The sequence below is a fragment of the Leptonotus elevatus genome, chromosome 8 (genome assembly GCF_054856555.1).
Source record: "Leptonotus elevatus isolate MCC_2025b chromosome 8, RoL_Lele_1.0, whole genome shotgun sequence".
Classification (NCBI taxonomy): domain Eukaryota; kingdom Metazoa; phylum Chordata; class Actinopteri; order Syngnathiformes; family Syngnathidae; genus Leptonotus; species Leptonotus elevatus.
Genome location: NC_141246.1, coordinates 5,885,771 through 5,910,673, shown reverse-complemented (window position 1 = coordinate 5,910,673; position 24,903 = coordinate 5,885,771). Strand labels below are relative to the sequence as shown.

At 40.3% G+C, this 24,903-nt stretch overlaps 1 protein-coding gene across 1 annotated transcript in view; it reads left to right on the top strand.

Annotated features, from left to right (window-relative positions):
• Positions 1 to 24,903, top strand: part of cntln (centlein, centrosomal protein) — a 114,574-nt gene that overhangs the window by 74,537 nt on the left and 15,134 nt on the right. Inside the window, exons 20-25 of the mRNA XM_086083030.1 lie at positions 140 to 237; positions 8,423 to 8,549; positions 9,503 to 9,640; positions 11,243 to 11,428; positions 17,595 to 17,792; positions 24,691 to 24,765. Of these exons, the coding sequence (XP_085939156.1) occupies positions 140 to 237; positions 8,423 to 8,549; positions 9,503 to 9,640; positions 11,243 to 11,428; positions 17,595 to 17,792; positions 24,691 to 24,765 (822 nt within the window). The remainder of the gene's footprint in view (positions 1 to 139; positions 238 to 8,422; positions 8,550 to 9,502; positions 9,641 to 11,242; positions 11,429 to 17,594; positions 17,793 to 24,690; positions 24,766 to 24,903) is intronic.

Below are 24,903 nucleotides of genomic sequence, written 5' to 3'. Positions count from 1 at the left end.
GCTGACCTGTCATCAGCCATGTCGTGAATTCCCCCCCCCCCCTCCCCCCTCCAATCAACCTCACCTCCCCCATATACAGCAAGCACTGAGACACATTAACACACACACTCGCGATGTGCCCCCCCCCCCCCTCCACCAGAGTACAAGTGCGGAGGTCACGAGGCAGGTGGCGGCTAACAAAGCCCTGCGAGGCCAAATGCACGAGAAGGAGGACAAGCTCCGCCAGCTGCACGACAAGTTAGTCACTTCTACATGTTTTCTTCTTCTTCTTCTTGTTTTTGTTCTTCTTCTTTTCTTGCTCTGCCTTTTTTCTCCCCTCTCCCTTCTTTGTCTCTCCCTCTCCATCCTGCCTTCCCTCTCTTCCCGCGCATCAGCTTGCAGCTCTGATCTGCAGTGTTTGATTCCACCATGTGGCAGCTCACAGACACACGCTCCTCCGTTGTGCACATTTGTATGGAGAGAAGAAAAAAAATACAAATTGCAGTGAATGCTGTGAAATAACGCCAGTGTTAATTTATCACAATGTGTGGCGATAGTATTCAATGGCGGCTGTAAGCAATATGGGTTTAATATCACAGCAGTCTATTATATTGTATTATATTATATTGAAATCATTTTGTTTGTGGAAAAATAAAGTAAAAAGATGCATGTAATATTTTATAAAATGATTAAATTTAAAAAATATATTTTTTATGTTTAGTTGTGAAATGATTATAAATTATTATAATATCACAGGAGTCTATTATACTAGCTATAGTATTATATTATTATAATGAAATACCAATTTTGTTTGTGGGAAAATAACGTAAAAACATGCATGTAATATTTTATAAATTATTACATTAAAATATGTATTTTTTATGTTCAGTTTTTGTTTGAAAAATTGTATAAGCTCTATATATTTTTTTATTTGTTAGATAAATTATTGAATTATATCATTATGTATACAATAAATGGCAATGCATAAATATTTATATTCATTTAATTTGAATTTATAATGTGTTTTTCTGAATAATATTACACTGTACAGTATAATTTTTCATTATTTTCCTGCTGTCATCCTTCTGACTTACTGGGCATATCACACTAGGCCGCCATACTTGGGAATTCTTTAATAGATGGATTGATTTTTTTAATGACTATTAAAATATGTTTATGTATTAATAAATACATGATTTGTTCAATTATTGCCCAAACACAGAACAATTAAATGATTATCGGTGAAGTTAAGTAAACACATTTAGAAACCTGTCACCAGTGGAAGTAGTCAATGATATTTTTTTCATGTGTGTACTAACGTGTATCATCAAATTTGAACAGAATGCAGACTTTGGTTGTTTTAACTTTAAATACGTTAATGCGACACGTTTGTATTGAATGCTTCGCTTTTAGCATTCACACCATTATGCATGAGCAAGAGAATGCGAGATGCTGAAGGAATTAGCGTGTGTGTCCATGTGTGCGTGTGCAAATGTGTCATGTAGCGCTGCTGCTGTTGTTTATGTGGGTAGCTGATGCGGAGTGCTGATCAAAGCAGCACATCGATCGATTGTGTGCCGCAGGAGGCGCCGTTTTGGCCCGTGACACTAAAACCCACGCAGCATCGCTCTTTGCCTGTGGGCCGCAAGCCCTAATGAGTTAGATGGCGCACAAACACACACACACACACACACACACACACACACACTGTGGCACTCAACGTAGTACACACTTTTTAATGTATCACTATAAACAATTCACGTGTCTTGTCATCGGTGTATTGAGAGGTCGAACACACTTTTGTTATGGAACGCTTGTGGACCTTTGAGTGGATTGGATAACAACAAATTCCAGAGGATATCATGGAAATACTGTATAAAATGATTCATCAAACTCATTAATTTCACATTTGAACTTTCGCGCTCATATAATTAAGTGAACCGTTTTTCCAGGTACGTTCTGCAATTTGTGGATGGTTGTTTTTCTATACGTGCTGCCTCGATTGGTTGGCAACCGGTTCATAGTAAACTCTAAATTAGTGGTTCTCAAATTGATTATTATATTATTTATATTATTTATTATAGCTCTCTAAGTGTCAACATTAAAGTACATAAACATTAGGCGCAAGCGTTCATCCAAAAAGAAGCGGAGGTTTTATTTCCTAAAAAGTGGTCGCATGCCACATATTGCACTTTACTTATATTGTCATGACTGTATCGCAGATTATGGTATTTTACATAAAAACAAGGTCAATTCCTTTTTTCTTTTGTATCTTGAAGACATTTGGGTTTCAGATCAAAAGTGTGATAAAAGTTCAGAATTTCAGTTTTTATTTCATGGTACTGTATTTACATTTAGCTGTGTTAAACAACTCAAGACAGAGTACCTTTTGTTTGAAGCCACCCAATTTTCAAGTGAGCAAAAGTATTGGAACAGTCATTATTAACTCATTCACTCGCAGCCATTTTCACTGAAGCAACCCCCTTCACTCCCGGCTGTTTTACTGGATGTTGACTGATTTTGCAAGGCCCACAGAATATTGTGTTCTATTGCTATAAAATCAGGAGGGAAAAAAATATATATTTCTATTTGTTTCCGTTTTGCAGCAATTAACATTAGAATATAGCTAAGTTTCATCATTATTCACAAATCTGTTGAAAACTGTGGGGGGAACAGCTTGTTGCAGCGACCTCTTCATGGCAGAGTCTGCATCAAAGCCTTCTGTATGCTCTAGCATACAAATAAAAATAAAACATGAAAAACGTATAAATAAATGTTTGGGGGGGACCATAGCAATATTTAGAACGTTTTTATACATTTTTGGGAGCAAATGAGTTAAACGAAATTAAATTCAATAACATTTGATATTTGGTGGGCATACCCATACTTGCAATAGTCTTCGCCAGACTGTTTCATTCTCTATTTGCGATGCTTCACCAGGCCTTTACTGCAGCCTCTTTCAGTTCTTGACGTAACTCATAATGGCCGCAGCAGAGTCAATTCTTAAGTCTATGAAACCTTTGAAAGCGCATCCAAACTAATAGGGAGAAGCCTCATGATGCAACACGATAATGACCCAAAACACACTTGCCAACACGGCAAAGGACTTCATCGAGGGGGAAAGTGGAGGTTGTTAGACTGGTCGTGAAAGCTTAAAAGACTGCAGGTCAAAGTGAAAGTCTTTACGAAGTAGTCATTGTAGATAAAGTGTTTTTCATGATAATTCATGGTTTGTTCTCATTTATTTGAGCATAAGCCTATAAAACCAAAACATATTTGTATAATAAATCTGATATTGTTTACTGTAATACAGGTTAATTAATTTAAAAAAAAAACATGTGAAGAGGAGCTTGAAAAAATAATTGTCTATTAAATCGCAATATTTACACTTGGACTCGTGCTGTCATAATAGAATATTTTTAGAATCGATTAATCTTATCAATTATTCAATCGATTAATCGACTAAACGGATTCCTTTTAATTTTGCATTAAAGTGTATTACAAAAGCCTTTTTTTAACCTGATTACTGTTTATTAACCAGTGATTGGTGGTTATTTCGTACTTTGTATTCGTACAGTGATTGATGTTGTACTACGTTACCGGTTTGGTCATTGTTTTCCAGAGTAAAAACAGATGTTTGCAAATGTCTTATTTTGATTAAGCACAGAAGAAGTCTTCTTTCATGAAAGATGACAGAAATCAGTGAACAATTACTGTTTATATGCTGAAATCAGAGGATTTGGACAATTTTAAAGAGAAAAAAATGGTTCCAAATGATTACTTGATTAGTAGTTGTCGATTAATTTGATATTCAATTAATTTTGACAGCTCTAACTTGGACTATCCACAAGCCAATTGCATGGAACATATAAACAACCATTCACACTCACTCTCTCACCTATGGTCTTGACATGAATGAAAATCCGCACAAGTGCTTCGAGTCACATAGCCAAGAATTAAACCCAAAACTCCGATCCGTAGGCAGTCTTGATAACCATGAGCCAAGACAGAACTAGCACAAATAATTGGCCTTAGCATTTATACTTAGGCCCGCCGGCTCAGCCCGATTCCTGACCGCCCTTGGCTACCACATAGCTCTACTACTGAGGTTTATTGGTTCAATTTAATCTCTATATTGTAAATGGACGAATGGGCTTCTCCTTCTTAATTGTGGACCCGTCTCTCCATGTAAAATGGAGGGAAACAATCATTGAATCAGCCCACCGGGCATCTGCCCCGGATGCCAGATGGCCAGTCCAGCCCTGCCATGAGCCCACATGCAAAATTTAACATTTCTTTCAGCAAATGTCCGTCAACTTTCAAACTGTATGACCAAGCTTCCGCAGCATCATCACTGCACCTCTCAGGTTTCATCTCTACGGGCGCTACAAAGGACTTTTTCCATCCTCTCTGCCGCTTCCTTCCTCTTTGTCAGGCATGCTGCGTGGTGTGCCCGCCGCCCCTCAATAATGCATCCAGGGCATGTGTACAATCACAGTGGGTGTGTTGTGTTTGCATGCGACCAAAGCGCCGGGCGGATCACAGCGCAGACAGAGCGAAACATCCCCTGCGCTCGGGTTTCCGCGACAGCCTCAGACACACGCGCCAGAAAGCCGACGCGCACACACATTTGTAGCCCACCGCTCCGTTTGCCTCCACGTGGGGACCCCTCTTCTTGGAATGAAAGACCATGTCTAGACGCCTCTGAAATATACATCTCCGCGCACACACGGGGACCCGCGCTGCTTCGACTTAAAGAAGAGAGCAGCACAAAAAGAAAAAAGAATTTCAAAGTACACCGGCATGTCCTCAGTCAATATCCGGCACTGTGGCGCTGCTTTATTTATGAAGGTGCCGCTTTCATCTCTTCGCCCTGTTGTCTATCAGCCACATCAAGTGTCCGCTCCGTTTCTTAACACGGCTGGAAAAGCACGTGCGCGCTCGCCGCTGTTATCATTACAATGCGCGCATGTTTGATGAACAATATTGCCGCAACAAGCGCGAGAACAAAGGGAACAAACGCGGCGAGTGATCAGAGCCGTAGTTTTTCCCGCTCTGCCGTCTGCTAACACTCATAAATACAGATCACACACTGGAGACGAGGCAGCGTATATATGCCTCATTCTTTTTCATCCTCTATTCTTTTTGGGCTGCACAAGAAGGGAACATCTAAAATAAATGTTGTCCATCTAATTGCCATTAGCGTCGGGGCAGAGCGAGCCTACCGGGGCCCTTATTGCCGCTCTTCATCTTTAAGTCAACACCAGGCAGTTATCTGAAAGGTTCAATATGGGTTTTCTCATTAATGGCCAAATCCATAGGGGTAACCAGTGAGCACCGCTCGTCCTCCTCTTCCCCTCCCCCCCACAAAGTCCTGGGGCCAGACTCCACTCTTATTTAATTTAATGCCACTCCAATAGGACAAGCAAGCTCACATTTATTCAGCCGGTGTGCCCTCGGGCACTCGTCCACCCAGGGAGACGGGGACATTTACTTACACGAAAGCATTTGCTCAAGCGTTGCATCATGTGTTTAGTTGGAAAAACACAAGTCACAGCCAGTGTAAAGTGGTGTTACGAGTCACTCTGTCCCACAAGCTGCATCCTTGTCTTTGCTCCAATCCCACACACTATAGACAGACATGGTAAATAGCTTAAGAGCCTGAACCATGAAATATATGAGAGAAAATTCAGATTATTTGTAAATATTTATTTATTGGTCCTTTTAAACAAACAAACAATTTTTTATTTGTTTTGAAAATCTACTTCCACATAGGACTTTTGATTTGTGTCATATTTGATACATCCGGTCACAATGCTTTAAATTTATACATTTATAACTGTCAACAATAGACAAGTAAACTGACATCAAACATATTAGTATTTCCAAAAATCAGAAAGAACATTTCCTACTATTAATAAGTATAGGTGTCTCTCCTTTCTCAACTGCCCTCTAGTGGATTATTTGTGCAATGCATGTGTCAGATCATATACCGTAAGTCAGGGTTTTAAAGGGATACTTGATTAATTGAGCCATTTTCAGCAGTAAAAGGTTAATATTTTGTCTATAATTAATGTGGTAACCATTATTTTTTGTACAATTAATACATTTAAAAACTATTTTTTTCTACTTGTGGTCGACTGAAGATGACATCACCTGTGCTGAGGAAGTAGGTAACGACCAATCATGCCTCAGTTTACTGACCAAACCCAGAAAACAGGTGAGCCATGATTGGTCGTTACCTACTTCCTCAGCACAGGTGATGTCATAATCAGTCGACAGCAAGTGGAATAAATCGTTTTTAAAGGTATTAATTGTACATGAAAAATAACGAAGTTATCAAATTAATTCTGGACAAAATATTCACTTTTCACTGCTGAAAATGGCTTAATGAGTCAAATATCCCTTTAATGGGGGGTGGGGGGGTATACTCGTGAAATAGAGGGCTCAAAATGTCTTGTATTTAATATGATACGTTTGGCTTTATAAGGTTAAAAATGTGAACACATGCTGTTCTATTCAGCAATGCTTTTTTAGACATTCTGAATGCTGATCCAAGGTCTGACTTGAAGCCAATCCCCTACAGCAGGCTTCCTCACTCCTGGTCCTCGAGAGGCCCTGCAGGTTTTAGATATTTCCGTCCTTCTACACAGCTGATTCTAAAAATCAGGATCGTTATCAGGCTTCTGCAGAGCTTGATTATTTGAATCAGCTGTGTTGGAGGATGGAAATATGTCAATCCTGGAGGGCTCCGGCTCTCGAGGGCCAGAGAAAAAAAATCAAACATGTCACAAAAGGCCGCTAATTGAAATGGAAAGTGACATGAGATGCATTTTGTGTGAATGAAACTGCTGGTGCAGAACAGGCCACACGAGCCTGAAGGGGATTATTGTCAGCATACAAATATTTGCTGTCATCCATGCGAAGACCTCCTGCTGATGCATTCTTGTATGCGACAGGTGAACTCCTGATCATAATTTAAACATTTACATGCATTGATTACTGTCTGCCAAGCAGTGTCACTCCTGATTCAAATTGCTGTTTGTCAACAAGAGGATGGAAAGGTGGCTCGCAGTCACACTTCCTGCTCCTTCACAGTGCACTTGATTTAATATGCGTCTGCTGGGAAGCGTCTTCAATTCAGCTCCTCTGCGTACGAGCATATTTAGTTGTCATAATGAGCTGTCATGCCTGCTGCGCTACTTGGGGACACGGTGCCTGCCAGAGTTGCATTAGCATTGCGCGCGTGCCTGACCGTATCGTGAATATATTTTGTTGCCGTGTCTGACTTGTTTAGTATCACTCATCTAGTAAAGTACAGCTACCTTAACTTATTTGCTCCCCAAAATGTATAAATACGATCTATTTTAAATGTTTTAAGTGTCCCAAAGACGTATTTATATGTTTATATAGTTGTTTGTTTTTTATGCTAAAGCATACAGAAGACTTTGATGCAGCTTCTGCACTGCAGAGAACGGGTGAACGGTGGTAGTGAATACAAAAACGGCCACCAGGTGGAAGCAGAGTATAAGAGATCAACCAGGGCCATGTTGAAAAAAGCTAATTTAGCCAGTTTTAAGCAGATTTGTGAATAATGATGAAACTTAGCTATATTCTAATGCTAATTGCTGCAAAACGGAAACAGATTTTCTCCTGATGAAAGAAGACACTAATCATTGTTTTGGTAGGTTCCATGTTTTTATCACAATAGAACACAATATTCTGTGGGCCTTGCAAAATCAGTCAAAATCCAGTATAACAGCCTGGAGCGAAGGGGGTTGCTTCCGTGAAAATGGCTGGGAGTGAATGAGTTAAATAAGCACTGAAGTTCAATAACAAAGTTGTGACCTCGAATCCAGCTCATAATGTGAGAGCTGTCAATCTCTCATTGACTGAAGGTCACTGTTAGGTTTATTTTAAGGCTGGGTTTGAAAAATTGAATAATCAATATCAAATCGTTTTACTTTTAGAGTCTGATATCGATTAAAAAAAACAGGAATTTATTATTTTAATATCTCTTTTTCTCATAAATTCATAAGAAAATAGAATTTTAAAGGCCATTGTTTTTAGTATCTTACGGTTTTCTGTGAAATTTTATGTTCACATGAATTTAAAAGTATTTTCTTACATTTATGAAAGACCTGACTGATTACGAGTGTGGGTGGTTGTTTGTCTCTGTGTGCCCTGCAATTGGCTGACAACCAGTTCAGGGTGTGCCCTGCCTACTGCCCGAAACCAGCTGGGATAGGCTCCAGTGCCCCCCCACCCCCCCGCGACCCTTGTGAGGGCAAGCGGTTAAGAAAATCCAGGCCAGACTTCGCATCTTGACAGTTAGTCAATGTCAACGTGGAGACTTCTGCTTTGAAAAACTTTGGCAAGCTCAACAGTCTTCCTTATTTGCATAAATGTAAAATTTGACATGCTGAATGCAATATGTGTGCAGAGCGAGCCACGCCGAACGAGATGTGACCATGAAAAGGCAGCTGGTGGAGGATCTGAAGACGAGGCTCAAGTTTTTGCAGGAGATGGAGAAGAGTTACCGTGGGCAGGTGGAGGAGCTGGAGAAGAAGGTGCTGGAAATGCGCCATAAAAGCTCAAATCACACACAGTGACGTTAACGTTTTTTGCTTTTCTTTGACTAAATCAACCTTTCAGATCAATTAGATTGGTTTTTGGGTAGTGGTTAGTGCATCTGACTCTTAGTCATCCCTCAGTGTCCCGACTAAATGATTGATGCTAACGTGAAGCTAACACTAGCGAATTAATTCAACTTTGTTTTTTTTAAGTGGCTTTTGTAGAGGGGGGGGGCTTCAAATGACTAACTACAACCTGGGCTGAGACAGTGACATCACCAGCTGTGTGATTAGAAGCTTGTGTATTGATGAGGCAGCGAGGAGGCGGCGGTCCATTTAAGGCTTTCTGAACATTTTGATCAAACTCCATAAGTTGACATGCTTTAGTGGACAATGATAGTTACATGCAATTACATGCATACATCTCTAAGCATGATTACATAATGGCAAAAAAAATAATAATCATCTTGTCTACAAATCTATTTCGTCCTGTGTTTTTTCAGCTTTTTTTTTTGCAATCTTAAAAACAAAAAAAACACATTACGATATGATTACATGATGTCTTAAAATAGTCATTTCCTCCTATCCCTGGATAGAAAATGCAAATGGTTGCACCGTGAGCACACAGCTGATCTGCGGCCAAATGATGATGTCATTTACCTGACTGATATGTACGTTCCAGCAGACGCAATGGTGCTCTCATGAGTCATCCGATGTCTTCCGCACTAAGAGAATATCGGATTATAACCGACCGGTCTGAGGAGAGCAGCCGCGTGGTGTCATTTGCGCGCTAATTTCATTGGTGTAAACAGTGAACAGAACATCAGTGCGTGAAGTGCAGCTTGCGGGCAAAAAGCCAGGCTGTTGTGTGTGCGCAGCGTGGACCTTACAATGTTGACTGTATCCTCGCTTGGAAAAAAAAAAACAATGTGAACCTTTTGCACACACAGGTCAAGTGCTTATCTGATGAAGCTTCCAACAGAAAGGCCTTCGTTGAATCTCTAAAGAGGAGACTGAACGTTGCAACCACGGAGAAAACCCAGCAAGAGGCTTCCTGCACCAAACTGAAGGGTGACCTGGAAAAAAAGGTTTGACATTATAATTATGCAGTTAATTACAATTTGTTTGCTGTGTAAAGGTGGGTTCATAATGTTCCTGAAACAGATTATTGCACTTTGCTTGCGTAGCATTAGAAACTGGCAAGTGTGTAGCGTATGTTATTCTGCTTATTCTGTTCTTCCTAAGCGCCCTTTAAGCTGTTTGACACCCCAGTTGGAGTTAAATGTAAAACGAAACACACGACAATAAGAATTGCATCCACCGTAGATTTAAATACAAAACATGTTGTTTTTAAAACATCGCTAGCATAGCGCCAATGCTAAAAACGAAGGGAGGATCCCATTCAAATGCTAACAGGAAGTTAGCATCGACTTCGGGGGTGTTTTTCCCTCAAATAACGAATATTCACACACACATGCTGTGGGAACACATACCCACAGGTAAGATAACACTACGCAAAGGCACAAATTATTTCCAATGTGTGAAAGATGAGTTATTTTAATCGAATTCAATTGCAACTTTCTTCTGTACGCTGTCCACCATGGATGCACGCCCCCTGAGATGGATTAAAACGGATGGATTTTGCTGCTTAACTCATATTACGCTAATGCAATATTAAAGGTGAATCGTGTTGTTTAAAAAGGTATATTAAAGCTTCTTTTTTTTTACATGCATGCTCCACCAATGCCCAGATGAGTACGAAGAGCCCTGGCTGTTGTACTCTGACTGCACCCTCACACTCCACAGTTTCTTTGGGGAGGGGAGGGGAGGGGCGGACATGTCTTTGTTTGTCAACTGTGGCTGTCGCTTTAAGATCGTACTCGCATGCGCAACATGAACGAGCCTGACACAGATCCTGCAGTTACGCTTTGGGCAAACTGCACAAAGATCCTTTAACCAGAATACAATATTTCGACTAGTGGGGCTGCATAGAACATATTATTGTGAAGGACATTTTTTGGGGTTGACTCTCTAGGATTGGTTGTCCTGTAAAAATGCCTGCAAAATTAAAATGTTCAATGAGGTGCAGAAGGATCTGAAAGTGTTGACTAAAGACTAACAGAACTCTCTGGACCATGCTAACATCTTTGTTGACACATCCAGAACTGATGTTATTGGAGGAAGTCATTGCATGCCGACCTCCGAAAACATGTCCACATGTTTAAAATGATCAAAAGAGCGCCTGGATGTTCCATAGGGCAAACTATTGCGTGGGCAGATAAAAACGATGTTGATTTGTTAGGAAGGAACAACAACTGTCAAAATGTTATCCCAACTGTATTGTATGGTGGATGATCATGTTTTGCTAATTCAGGGCCTGGACGCAAAAACAAATCACTTATTTTTATCAAGACATTTTGCAGGAGAACTTCTGTCTGCCAAATGAAGCACAACAGAGAATGCATGATGTAACAGGACAACAATTCAACGGACAAAAGTACATAAAAAAAATAAAAAATAAAAAGTTATGTTAGCCAATTTTTATGACTGAGATGTAGCTCAGGTCAAATGTTCTGACTAATCTATGCAGAAATCCAGGTAAATCCAGCATTCACATCCTTTGTCTTCTCCTTCCGTTCGATCCACCTTCTTTTTACATTGCTGACCATCTCCGTGCTTTCGTTGTGCAGGAGCAGCGCATTCAAGCCCTCCAGGCTCGCGTGGGAGCCAGCGAGCAGGCCTTGGCCGCTCTGGAGCAGAGCGCCACTGAGCAAACGGAGCGGCTGACCCAGCAGCGCTCCCAAGCGTTGGACGGGCTTCAGAGGCAGCTCGGCCAGGCCTCCTCCCAGCTGGAGCAGCTTCGCTCTTTCATCAAGGTGCTCCGCTTAAAGGCTCCGCTTGATCAAAAGCCAGCGGGGTGCAGCAGTGAATCATCTAACTCGTCTTAAATCACTGTCTTGGGCCAGCACATTCTTTCGCAGTCAAGACAACAACAAAAAAATAATAATAGAAGATTGATGTCATTATGCATGTTTTTCATGGGTATAAAGAGATAAAGGCCATCGCAGGTAGATAAATGAGTGGTTGGAGGGAATTGGCACGGTTGTTTTTGTGGAGATGTGATCCATCATGTGCTAGTGTGTTTATGTATCTGGCAAATAGAAGAGAAGGCGATAAAGAGTGTCCTGCAGCTCTGCTCTGCTGACACCTGTCTGTCAAAGAAGGAAGAGGCCAGGCAGAGATAGCACAGTCTATTTCTGCACATACATAAATCATGCGCGAGCTTGGTGGCGGTTTGCCATCGCCCTTCGGATTTTCGGTGGATAAGGGCACGTTTTATCTCCTCCCTTCTTTCCCAAGTGCCTGCATTACTTTCACAAGAATCACCCTTTTATTTTGCTCCCTTTACATCAATAAGTACAGTTCTTATTATTACTGTGTCTCAGTATTAATCAATTAACTGGTGAACAAATTGAACAATAGCCTTTTCATCAAATGTGGCACTCTTCAGCTTGAATTCAGAAAGCATCGTGTTCTTGTCCGCATCGCCATGCAGATTAACTCATTCACTCCAAGCAATCCCCTTCGCTCCCGGCTGTTTTACTGAATTTTGACCAATTTTGCAAGGCCTACAGAATATTGTGTTCTATTGTTATAATAACATGGAACCTACCAAAAGAAAGATGAGAGTCTCTTCTTTCATCAGCATAAAAAGTATAGTATATTTATATCGGTTTCCATTTTGCAGCAATTAGCATTAGAATATAGTTTCATCATTATTTACAAATCTGTTTAAAAAAGTTGGGAAAGGGCTTTTTTCAACATGGCCCTGATTGATCTCGTATACTCTGCTGCCACCTGCTGGCCGTTTTTGTAAAAACTACCATTCAACTGTTTTGTGCAGTTGAGGCTGCATCAAAGCCTTCTGTATGCTCTACCATTAAAAAAAATGTTAGTTTTTTTTTTGTTAAATGTATAAATACGTCTTTGGGGGCATGATCATATTTAAACTAGAACATATTTATATACGTTTTGGGGAGCAAATGAGTAAGTATATTTATTTCAATATTAAATGTAACAAGTACGTTTGAAAGTGTGTTACACAGAAGTGACGTCATCTAGCAGCAGCCAATAGAAAAGCACCTTTAGATGACATCGCTCCTATTGGCAACAATTTTGCGTGCTTGACTTTTGGCTTTCATTTAACTCAGCCAAAATGCAATGCTAGGTAAGAAATGCTTTACTTTTTTCATTTGACCATGGTGTTTCTTAAATATTATGCACAAGTAATACACATAAAAAAATGAAAACTAATACTAAAAACTAAATTAAAACTAAGCATTTTTTAAATAACTAATACTAATAAGAACTATCGGAACCACCTTGAGAACTAATTAAAACTAACTAAATTTAAAAAGCAAAACTCAAAACGAAATAAAAACTGACTAAAATGAAAATTCCCAAATGATAATAACCCTGGATGGAACCCAGGGGCAGCAGATACAATGAAAACAGGAGAGGCCCCAGAATTGAACCCTGCGGAACACCATATTACCCCATATGAATTCATATTGCGCACATTCGTTCATATTCATTTTGGAAGGTGTCAGAAGTGTGACGTTAAGCTACGAGACCATCCGTGGCATGCCCAGTTTAAGTGAATAAATTCCGTGACCGTACACCAATATGGAGTGAAAAAAACAAAAAAAATTCATCAGATTATTATGGAAGTAGTTTAGCGATACCGTGCATTGATTTTCTTTTTTTCCTTACGAGGAACTTGACACAAGACGACCATATGCTAAGAACACACATGCATGAGATCTATTGCGCATATCTCCCATAAACAAAAGATGCTTCATTTTAATTCACGCAAGCAAAGATGTATTGATATCCACTCGATGCCTCCATTTTCCCATAACCTCAGGCGGGGTGGGGCCGTGTTGTTGTTGTTGTTGTGTCGAGGATTCACATCATTGTTTGTCTGCCCCTGGCTCCTGTGATCCCCTATAAGAACAGCGAGCCCTTTGATTGGGCTGCCTAACGTCCGGAGGAGATTTACTCTTGTCGTGTATTGATCACGACTGGAGGGGCTGTGTGTGCGTGTGTGTGCGTGTGTGTGTGTATGTGTTGTCTTTGTGAGCTTGCTATTGCTGAATGTGTATGCAGTTTTTTTTTTGTTTTTTTTTATTGTGATGGGCCAGCAGACCCTTTTGGCCCCTGCACACGCCTCGGGCTGTCAAAACTGCAAAAAAAAATTGGCCTGTATGCAGTGGCCAAGCGCACAATAAGTTTCACATTACTGTCCTTATGGCGTACAAGTAGAATTGGCTTTAAGTCTGTCAAAGCTGTTTATATATCTATTTTTCGACACCAAATGAACATAGATAATTTTCTTCTGCGCTTTGCTTGGTTTGCTCCTGAACGGCCTTTTGTGCCCTGGCGTGTGTGCGTGTACAGTATGTGTGTGTGAAAAGGTTCAGAAGAAGCTAGTTATTATTGAAGATGTCTTTTTAGCTGCTCATTTGATCCCCATCGCTATGCCTTAATCCTCGCCTCGTCTAAATTGGCCCTCTGGCTATAGCAATTGTGCTGCGAGCCCGGTTAAGAGTTCTCAACAAACACGCAGACTCAAGTACACGCTGCACACACATACAACACTTATTGTGTGTGTGGGTGGTGGGGGGCGTGGGGGGGGGGGTGCGTGTGTGTGTGCAGCGGTTCCTCCCGCAGCTCAGAACGGCTGATGAATTCCCTTCCTAATCTCCTTTCCGGATTATTCCACATGCAGGGTTTAGGTCAATTAAATGTAACCCTCGACTAGTGACAGTGAATATCTATTAGGCCGTAAATAAAAGAAAAGGATCTGTGGCTGTTAGGTAATGAGCTATGTATTCCTTGAGGGTAAACGCGCTCTTTTATCACCAAAAGCAGCTCGAGCAGCAGTCGTTTATCAGATCAGATGGACAACGGTTATGAGTTAGGATTCTGCTTGCAATGGAAGGTCCAACACAAGATGCTCTGGGATGCCGGTTGACCTCTTGTTAGACGAATCGGATTCATCTGTACGATAGGCAAACTGTCACCATCGTTAAAAATGTAGTAATTGTTCTTAAGAAAAAATAAAATAAATTTAGTAATTGTACAGGCAATGTCTTTGCGTTTTGAATTAATAACTGTCAGGTAGGGCTGAACATTCAATCAAATTCAAATTGACGAGGGATAGACCGGTTATCGGCCGGGCCGATTAACTGTGCCGATATTCAGCATTTTGACTAATATCGGTCTTTTTGAAGAATCATACGGACGATAATATATCAATTTTAAAAATGTGTCAACTTCAGGAAAGTATTTATTAAAAGTTTAAGAGATCCTGGGAACTCTCTTTTTTCTCGTTTTTGTTTGAAATTATAGCCAAGATAAGTAAAAAATGTAATACTTATTATTTTGAAATTTTAGAAAACTTCACAATAGCAAGCTATTTACTTGTTTAAGTTGTATTTAACTTTTGAAGACATGCTGGGAGTTAAAACAAAGATGTCTATTGACTAAGATTTTTTTTTTTTATCCTAAAAGTTGCACAATAAACATATGCTTAAAAATTCCACAAATTTAAGAGCAAGTGTTTGTATTTATTTCAAATTTCATGCCAATATTTTCCTTTTTACTGAAAAATTAATATGGGCTCCGAATATCGGTTATCAGCATCCTTAACTACTATTAATCTGTATCTGTATCAGCCCTGAAATTACTATATCGGTCTATCTCTAAAATTGACATCACAATGGCGGGACTCTCACAGGGGTTTTCTCCACATTTCAAAAACAGGCATGATTAATTTAAGACTCTAAATTGTCCATAAGCGGAAATGCGAGTGTGAATGGTTGCTTGTGGACATGCTCTGTAGTTACCCGCCGACCACTTCAAGGTGTGCCCCGCCTCTCACCCAAAGTCAGCTAGGATATGCTCCAGCTTACTTGTCACCATAAAGAGGACGAGCGACATGGAAAATTTATAACTAATATGAAAATAATACAAATATCATTTTTAACTCATTTGCTCCCAAAAACTTATAAATATGTTCTATTTTAAATATTACCATGCTCCCAAAGATGTATTTATGTTTTTTTATGCTATAACATACAGAAGGCTTTAATGCAGCCTCTGAACTGAAGAGAATGCTTGAAGCAATGATAGTTATTACAATAACGGCCAGCAGGTGGCAGCAGAGTATAAGAGATCAACCAGGGCCATGTTGCAAAAAAAACTACAGATTTGTAAATAATGATGAAACTTATATATTCTATATTCTAGTGCTAACTGCTGCAAAACGGAAACAGATACAAATATACTTTTTTCTTGATGAAAGAAGAGACTCTAATCTAATCTAATCTTCTTGGTAGTGTCCATGTATTTCATAGCAATAGAACACAATATTGCTTGGGCCCTGCAAAATCAGTCAAATTCCAGTAAAACAGCCGGGAGCGAAAGGGGTTGCTTCAGTGAAAATGGCTGGGAGGGAATGAGTTCAAATCCAGATCAAAAGGTTTTGTGTGACTGAGGGTTTATTTTTCCATATTCTTAAGTTGAATTCCATATTTTACAGCACAGGCCAAGTGATTACCCCAGACGTTGTATGTCCTCAGCAAAGGATGTCCAGACTGTTTCTAGAGGGCCACATACGGAAAAATTAAAGCTCATTATCGTACACATTTTGTGTTTATGGAGCATGCTAAAACCCAACAAAGGCATTTTAACATGTTTCAAATGTATTTATATTAAAGAAAAAAAGTGTGACACATTTTTTATACATATTTTTTAAAACCTTTTTATTTATTTATTTATTTTTTGCAACCTTGTGATGCAGGCCTGGTTTGATTTTATTATTAAAATATGTGGCAGGTCATTAGAAATCTTGCCTCAAATGGTTCTTTGGCCATACTTTGAATGCCTCTACCCTATGCTGCTCTACCTTTCGTCTTTCATGGTAGCTAATTACATAAAATACGGCAAGATGTAAAATACAGCACAATTTGCACACACAAAAAAGTGCTGTTTGTTTGTAAACATTTAATTTCTTCACATCCCAATTCTGATTATATCCTTATTCCTTTCTAACAAACAAAAGTGAACTTCACCGCAACTTTATTAACGCCACCAGTGTACAACTGCAAGAGCAATAAATGTTGGCACGCCTGAAAAATCTTCATCAAGCCTTTGCACTTGTACGTTTTTTTTTTTTTTTCCCTCGTCCCTTGCTCCGAGAGCAAGTTGTACAGTTCTTTTTGTTTATTTGTTTGCGCGCAATGAGAGCGGGAGCCATCCCAAGCTCCCCTCGTCCGACCATCTATTCCAAGGTCAGCTTTTCGGCAGGCTTGCAGGGGAATGATACGGAAGATTATTGCCTCGATCAATAAGCTGAAAATGAAGCAAAGGGGAGTTTGCTTTATTGACTTGCTCGTGTACAGTGGCAGTTTTAACATTTAATTGTCTCTCCGTATTTAGCGTTCACGCTCCCATTTAGCGCCCCGGCAGCCGCGCCATCCCGGGCCTTTTGCTCGCCTCGCTTTGCCATCCACCCGGGCACCATTTTCGAGCGGCCCCTCGCAAGCTTAATTATTAACTGTGTTATGCTGCCCGGTTGTGCCGCGAGACCTGCGGAAAGCAAATAAATAAATGAATGGCTGTATCTTTCACGAGCCCCCCTCTGCCTGTTCTGCCTCTGATGAATGATTCCCTGTCTGTGGAGATTTTAGCCAAAACTCGAGGTGCATTGGATATCAAAGCCTCGTTCCCGCAGCTTTTCAATCGACGGGGCAACGCACCCCGAGGACCGCATTCCTTCAAGGGAGCGCGCGGCAAAAACCGGAGAGAATCTGAGTGTGTCAAACTCAATATTCCTCCATAATGCACTAAGCCGCTCTGGCGCATGCTTGATCAATTTCATTTATTCATCTGCCAGGGCACGGCCGTCCCTCGCACTTCTTCTCCGTCTCCGTTTCGTCATGTTCTTCTCACTTGTATTCCTCCTCCCCCCTGCAGGCCCTGGCCAGTGAAATGCTGTTAGACGTGCACGAGGTCAAGCAGCAGCTGATGAAGAGGAGGAGGTTGAGGCGGGCCGGCGCTGTTGCGGCGAAAGGCGGCCCATCAGCTCAATCCATGATCAAAGCCAAGTCCATCGCCGCCTCCATCCTCAATATGTCCGAGAACGATCTGGCCGACATCATGGACTCGGAGCAGGTGAGGCCGAGGGACGACGGGGCGTTCGTTTAACACGAGGGTGTAGATCAGGGGTGTCCAAACGTATTCTTCCAAGGGCTGCATACATATAAATTGAAGGATGCAAGTGATTCCACCTGTGCTCAAATGTGTTATTCAGCAGTGGAGGAAACACATTGAAATGTTTTTTTTTGTTTGTTTTTGGTTCAATGGAATGAAGTCAACCTTAAACATTTCTTGACAATAATATGTTATATGTGACCTCACTAGTCTAAACGTGACATTCTTATTAATATTACATTTGTGGAATAAGTTATGAAGAAAGTCCGGCTATTTTTATCCATCTCGGGGGCGGCCATTTTGCCATTTGCTGTCGATCTAAGGATGACATCACAATTGCTCAGGGCAATGACCAATCGGAGCTCACTTGTTTTCTGAAGCTGAGCTGTGATTGGTTGCTACCTGAGACCTGAGCAACATTGATGTCATCTTCAGCCGACAGCAAGTGGCAAAATGGCCGCCCCCCTGAGATGGATAAAAACTGCTGGATTTTGCTGCTTAACTTGTATTCCACTAATGCAATATTAACCACACTGCAAAAAGGACAGTAGAAATTTTAAGAAAAACTGTAGTAAAATAAGAAAATTATTACTTCAAATAAGCAAAATTATCTGCAAACAGAACAAGAAAACTTTACTTAAATTTACCTGTAAGGTTTTTTAAAAATAAGAAAACAATACTAGGTCCATATCAACCACAGCAGAAATAGTATTTTTAGACTAAAAACTGGCTGTTAAAACTAAATGCCAAGACTGCTTGAGCAAATAACATACTTAAGTAATAAGTATCAAAAAATAAGCAGAATGATATTGTCTGACAATTTCATTTTATGTAAAAAATAACTTGTCAAAGCAAAATAAGCAAATTTAGGTTAAATTTAAGAAATGATATCTTATTTAAGATTTGCAGTGTTTACACCAGTGGGGATGCATAGAACATATTGTTATCAAAACAAAATGGAGGGAGGGGGTGGCGGGGTGACTTCCCCTTTAAAACAAAGAAAAGACAGGTAGGTGATCAAGCAAAAATGAGTTTTCAGGATTTTGGGGTGACCAGCATCCTTGTATCCCTCAAGAATAAATCCACCCCTGTACTGAGCAGCAACAGAATCACATCATCATTTTCAGATACAAAACAAGCGTCAGACCATGGACCTGTTTCAGACTTTTTTAGGACAAAAACCCCTCTGGACACATCTCAGATCACAGCATAATCTCGTAGAATAATCTTATACAACATAAAATCCTGACTGTCTTGTGTTTTATAAGATTATCATTTGTTGTTCACACGCACCGAGTCACTTTTTAATTTTAGTATATCGTCGCTGCTTATGTCTTTTTTTATTTTCAATTTTTACGTTTACGATGTCTGCATTCAGTTTCATCCCAAAAACGTCAAATGTAAATAATGACAAAAATGGACATGAGTGTTTTTCACACAGTAGTGACGATATGCCATGTGCTGTTAAGAAAATCGATTTTGGGCCATAGTTTGGACATTGCTCGTGTCGATCCATTCTTAAATGATGCCCACCGCGCCACGCAAGCCTAACACTCATCGCACTGTAACATTTGTAAACAAGTTTGCGTAAATTTCATCTTAGCAAAGATGGAGCGATCGACTTGTTGCTTTTGGGCATCGTCTTGGTCGACTGAGACTAAATGAACGCAGTAACCTCGGCCTATCCTGTGGGACTCAAAACATTCGATTGGCGTCGGCGTGGAAATAAGTTCTGAGTTCATTTCTGTTGTTTAGCCTCGCTGCGGTTCTTTTGCTCCTGGTCAACCTCGTGTTATTGATGGGTAAGCAGACGTGGGCATGGCTGAACACAAAGCAAACTTTTCTGAAAACCATGCATCTATTTGCGTAGCGCTTGTCCTTATTAGGGTCGGGAGTGAGCTGGAGTCTATCCCAGTAGACTTTGGGGTGAGAGGAGCGCTACAGCCACAATTCGAACCCTGAATCTCAGAACTGTGAGGCAGACATGCTGCCCGCCTTTCACATTTTGCTCACAAATGTTCAGTAGGTGATAGACCACCTTTCATAAAGAGACCATCTAGCATCAAAGGTGCTTTAATGTGGACCCTTTCGATTTTGATGAGCACTTGAGCTTTCATGATTTTGAACAAAGTTAAAGCGGATTTTAAACTAAATGATGAAGCAAGATGTGCTTACCATTAAAGCACTACGCTGCTTAGACCAATCTCAATAAATTAGGCTGTAGACGTCTACAAACGTGAATGAGCAAAACGCCTACAGCGGAATCTGAGATTGAAACAAATTAAAGTTTCAAGACACTGGGTGGCCCTATAGGTTTGGCTTAAGAATCAATTTTTCCTGTGAAGTATTCTTTTCCACGGTCAAACGTTAAGCTGCATTTGTTTGTTTTTTTACAGCTTAGGAGTATAAAAACAGTTTAACCACTAGTAATAGTTAAACATAATCACAAATAACTTGGATTAGAATGTAGTACTGCTGATACCTTGGAGGTGAGTCTCTTCACATGATTATACATATTGAACACATTTCCTCCCAGTCATTTTCACTGAAGCAACCCCCTTCCCTCCTGGCTGTTTTACTGGATTTTGACTGATTTTGCAAGGCTCACAGAATATTGTGTTCTATTGCTAGAAAAACATGGAACATACCAAAAGAAAGCTTAAGAGTCTTTTCTTTCATCAGGAAAAAAATAAGTATATGTCTGTTTCCGTATTGCAGCAATTAGAATATAGCTAAGTTTCATCATTATTCACAAATCTGTTTAAAACAGTGTTTTAAAACAGCTTGTTGCAACATGGCCCTGGTTGATCTCTTATAATCTGCTGCCACCTGCTGGCCGGTTTTGTAATAAATGCCATTGCTTCAAACATTCTCTTCAGTTCAGCTACATCAAAGCCTTCTGTATGCTCTAACATAAAAAAATAAAAAATAAAAAAACGTCTTTGGGAGCATGATAATATTTAAAATAGAACGTATTTATATGTTTTCGGGAGCAATGAGTTACATTTCTGGTGTACAAACCATTGTCCTTACGATTATCATTGTTGTTGACCTAAGCATGTTGCACGGAGCAGCCAGGACAGAAATATCTACCCTTTTGCTTCATCAAGGGCTAATGTAAAATGTAGAGTGCAGGTGGTGGTATGCATGGTGAACAGAGAGCGAATATCGGGTGAGGTTTTGCCAATGAGTGTTATATTTAAAAAAAAAAAAAACACTCTAAAAACAGTTGCGTTAAAAATAACCCAACTATGGGTCAAAAATGGACCGATCCTCTACTTGAGTCGATCTGACCCAACTTTGAGTCAAGAAATGGCTCTTTTAGTGTAAAACAACTTGTAAATATTGGGCAGATCCTTTACTTGGGTCAAAGTATTGGGTCATTTTGTAAAAAATAACTCAGGAAGTTTGGGTCAAATTGCCCCATAAAAAGGATTGGTCCCTTTTTGATCCATAATTGGATTACTTTTGACCCAACAGTTTTTAGAGTGCATGGACTTGGATAGTTGTTAGACTTTACACTCCACATTTTAATAACTACAAATTAAAGGGAAAATCAACCTTAAAATATTTTTTGACAATAATATATTATATGTGACCTCACTAGTCTAAACATGACATTCTGATTAATATTACATTTGCGGAATAAGAGTTATGAAGCAAAATCCAGCCGTTCTTATCCATCTCAAAGGGCGGCCATTTTGACACTTTCTGTCGACTAAAGACGACATCACAGTTGCGCAGGTCTCAGGCAACAGCCAATCAGAGCTCACCAGTTTTCTGAAGGTGAGCTGTGATTAGTCGTTCTTCAGCCGACAGCAAGTGGCAAAATGGCCGCCTTCTGATCTTGATAAAAACTGCTGGATTTTGCTGCTTAACTCATATTCTACTAAAGCAAAATTAACCAAAATACCAAATTTGGACTATTGGGGCCGCATAGCGCATATTATTGTCAATAAAAAAAATTTGGGTTGACTTCCCCGTTAAATACCCGTCCTTTCAATTGCCCAACTCTTCTTACCGCCATAGATCTCACCCAACAGCGTCGTCAATGAACAAATCCATGTTGCAATCAACCTCAAGTCCCATCAGACGGCGTCGTCCTCTTCCTTTATCAGGAGATGAGAGTGCTCGCCCTGCACTTACTCACACTTGAAACCAATTTCATTCCTTTGCAGCTCAGCTTCTCCCAGGAGATGTGAGGGTACAAAATGGCTCTCCACTCATCACCCCCTGAAAGCTCCGTGCGTCCAAATGCCTCTTTTCTCCTCAGCGCTTGTTTCTTGACAGCTGCTCTCGTCTAGACCTTGATGTGGTCACCAGTGGGGGGTGGAATCATGGAATCGTCGATATTATCACAATAGTTTGCCAACAATAGCAGTAATGTACTTGTTTTTAATGACGAATCCTCAAAATGGTCATCACATTTTTGGATTTTTCTATATTTCAGTGTAGTCAGGTAGCCTTATTAGTTAAGTACATTCAAGAAGAACCTCAACTCATTCACTCCCAGCCATTTTCACTGAAGCAACCCCCTTTGCTCCCGGCTGTTTTACTGGATTTTGACTGATTTTGCAAGGCCCACAGGATGTTTTTTTCTATTGCTATAAAAGCATGAAACATACCAAAAGAAATCTTAGAGTCTCTTCTTTCATCAGGAACAAAAAAGCATATTTCTATCTGTTTCCGTTTTGCAATTAGCATTAGCATATAGCTATGTCTCATCATTATTCACAAATCTGTGAATATCCAGAAGGGGAAAGAGCTTTTTGCGACATGGCCCTGGTTGATCTCTTAATACTCTGCTGCCACCTGCTGGTCGTTTTTGTAATAACTACCATTTCTTCAACCGTTTTGTGCAGTTGAGAGGCTGCATCAAAGCCTACTGTATGCTCTAGCATAAAAATAAAAAAAATTAACGTATAAATACGTCATCAGGAGCATGGTAATATTTCAAATAGAACGTATTTAGTCGTTTTTGGGAGACAAAGTGTTAATATTAATATTACAACTTGTCAGTGAATACCCAACCACGCATACTTGGACATCGAACAGCGCTATCACTAATGTTTCAGTACAGTATGTCCCTCCCAAGGTCCCCAATGTTTGGGTACAGTCAATTCTGCAATTTAGCAGATTATTTGCGGGAACTTTTTTCACCGCAGCATTACATTACTTATGTTCTTGACGGTTGTAGCTTTCTCATAATGTCCAGCGTCTGATACGTCTTAGTTGGCAGAGCTATTTCTGCAACATTGATCTTTTCCTGGAGCCGTTTTACTCGATAAACTCATCGAAACTTTCTGTGCTATTAATTGGTTTTCATAGATAATACAAATCAAACATCTAAGCCGGCCTGTTAGATTGAAACAGCCACGCAAGACTCATCAGATCAATAGAAACGCACCTATATAGCACATGCGCCCTCGTCTCCCACTCAGGTTTCACGCCGCCCGTGTGCATGTGTCCATTTCATCGTATGCAGCAAAAGTTGGGCGAGGGTCAAGCGGCTCCGGGCCTTTTTAATCGCCTGCCGAGCGGAGGACGAGTGCATTATTCGGAATGTAGATCACCTCTGACGCGTTTCGTGTTTGAAGGCCACCTTCTCACACTCTCCCCCTTCTCAGTTATGATAAGCAGCAGCCACTAATTAGGCTGAAATTAGCCCGATCCGTGGTGTTATCGCAAAGGATCGCACCTGTGGTTGCAGGAAGCTGATAAAAGGCCAAGGGATAAACACGCACTTAATCTACTGCAAGTGTTAAACCCTGTGTAAGTGTGTGTGTGAGGAGGATAGGTTGCCTTGTTAATAACATAGTGTGTGTCATCTGCAACACTATACACAAAATCCAGTAAAACAGCCAGGAGTGAAGGGGGTTGCTTCAGTGAAAATGGCTGGGAGTGAATGAGTTAAGAAATTATGTTGACATTTTGGAAGGCTATTTACAATAGAAAACTTAAGGGATCTATTTACTTGCTTCGTTTTTCATTTACATGCTGATGACCCAGGAAACTCCCTGCAATTTTTTTTTAATTTTTAAACAAAGCTGTCAATTCTTTAGATGTTTAAAATTAAAAGAAAAATTTTTTTTTTCAACCTAATATTTTCTCTTTTACTGCAAATGACTATCAGCTTGAAATACTGGTTATCGGTCTCCTTGACTACTAATAATCGGTATCGGCCTTGAAAAAAACATATTGGTCTATCACTAGTTTGGGCGACAAATGGTCATGTGAATAAAGAACATGTGGCGCAATAAAAAAAAATGCTAAATTGTTTTAGCAGTACATGCAGGAGAGCTTGCGACCACATCAAAATCATTGAAAAGTAGACAAAATAATGTATAAAGCTGACCTAATTCCTGTCAAGATAACATCATCTTACAGTGAGTACTATATAATCTTTCATTGCCTGGAGCAGACTATCAAAGTACGCATAAAGTTTGCACTGTATGCACACGTCGGCTCAGGCTTTCCAGGATTTGTGAGTGTTTGGTCAGCCACACACAGCCGTGCACTTTCTCCGTGTCGCACTTAGACAGTACCGGGCTTGTCACTTCATTTCGAATGGCAACACCCGGTCCAGAGCCAGGAGGCGGAGGGCAGAGTCATGCGGTGCAGTCACTCCTCAATGTGTTCATTAGCCGCTACAAGGCTACCGCTCTGTAGGTTCGTTTTTACACGAGAGGCATGTAAACATTCACTGGCGTCCGCTAAGTCTCCAGGGTTCGGACATGGGTACTCTCGGACCGGCCGGTGTTTGGATAAATAGTGGCCCGTTTCTCTCTGGAGAAATCAAGATTGGTTTTGGTCTCTGCTATTTCTGTCCCCAATGACACATATCATCTCCATCTTTCAGGGGACAGAGAGCCTTTCAGGGGTTCCCAAAGATCAGGAGTGGCTGGACCATCTAAATCTCATCCTCCAGCAGCAGGTTGGTGTTATCTCGCTGCATCGATAGCATGTGGGAACAATTTGGAAAAAGAAAATGGCGGGTTAGATTTTTATTCTGATTGATAATTGGCATGCTAGAATTGTCAATTTTTTCAACCATATGTTACCTTCCGGATAA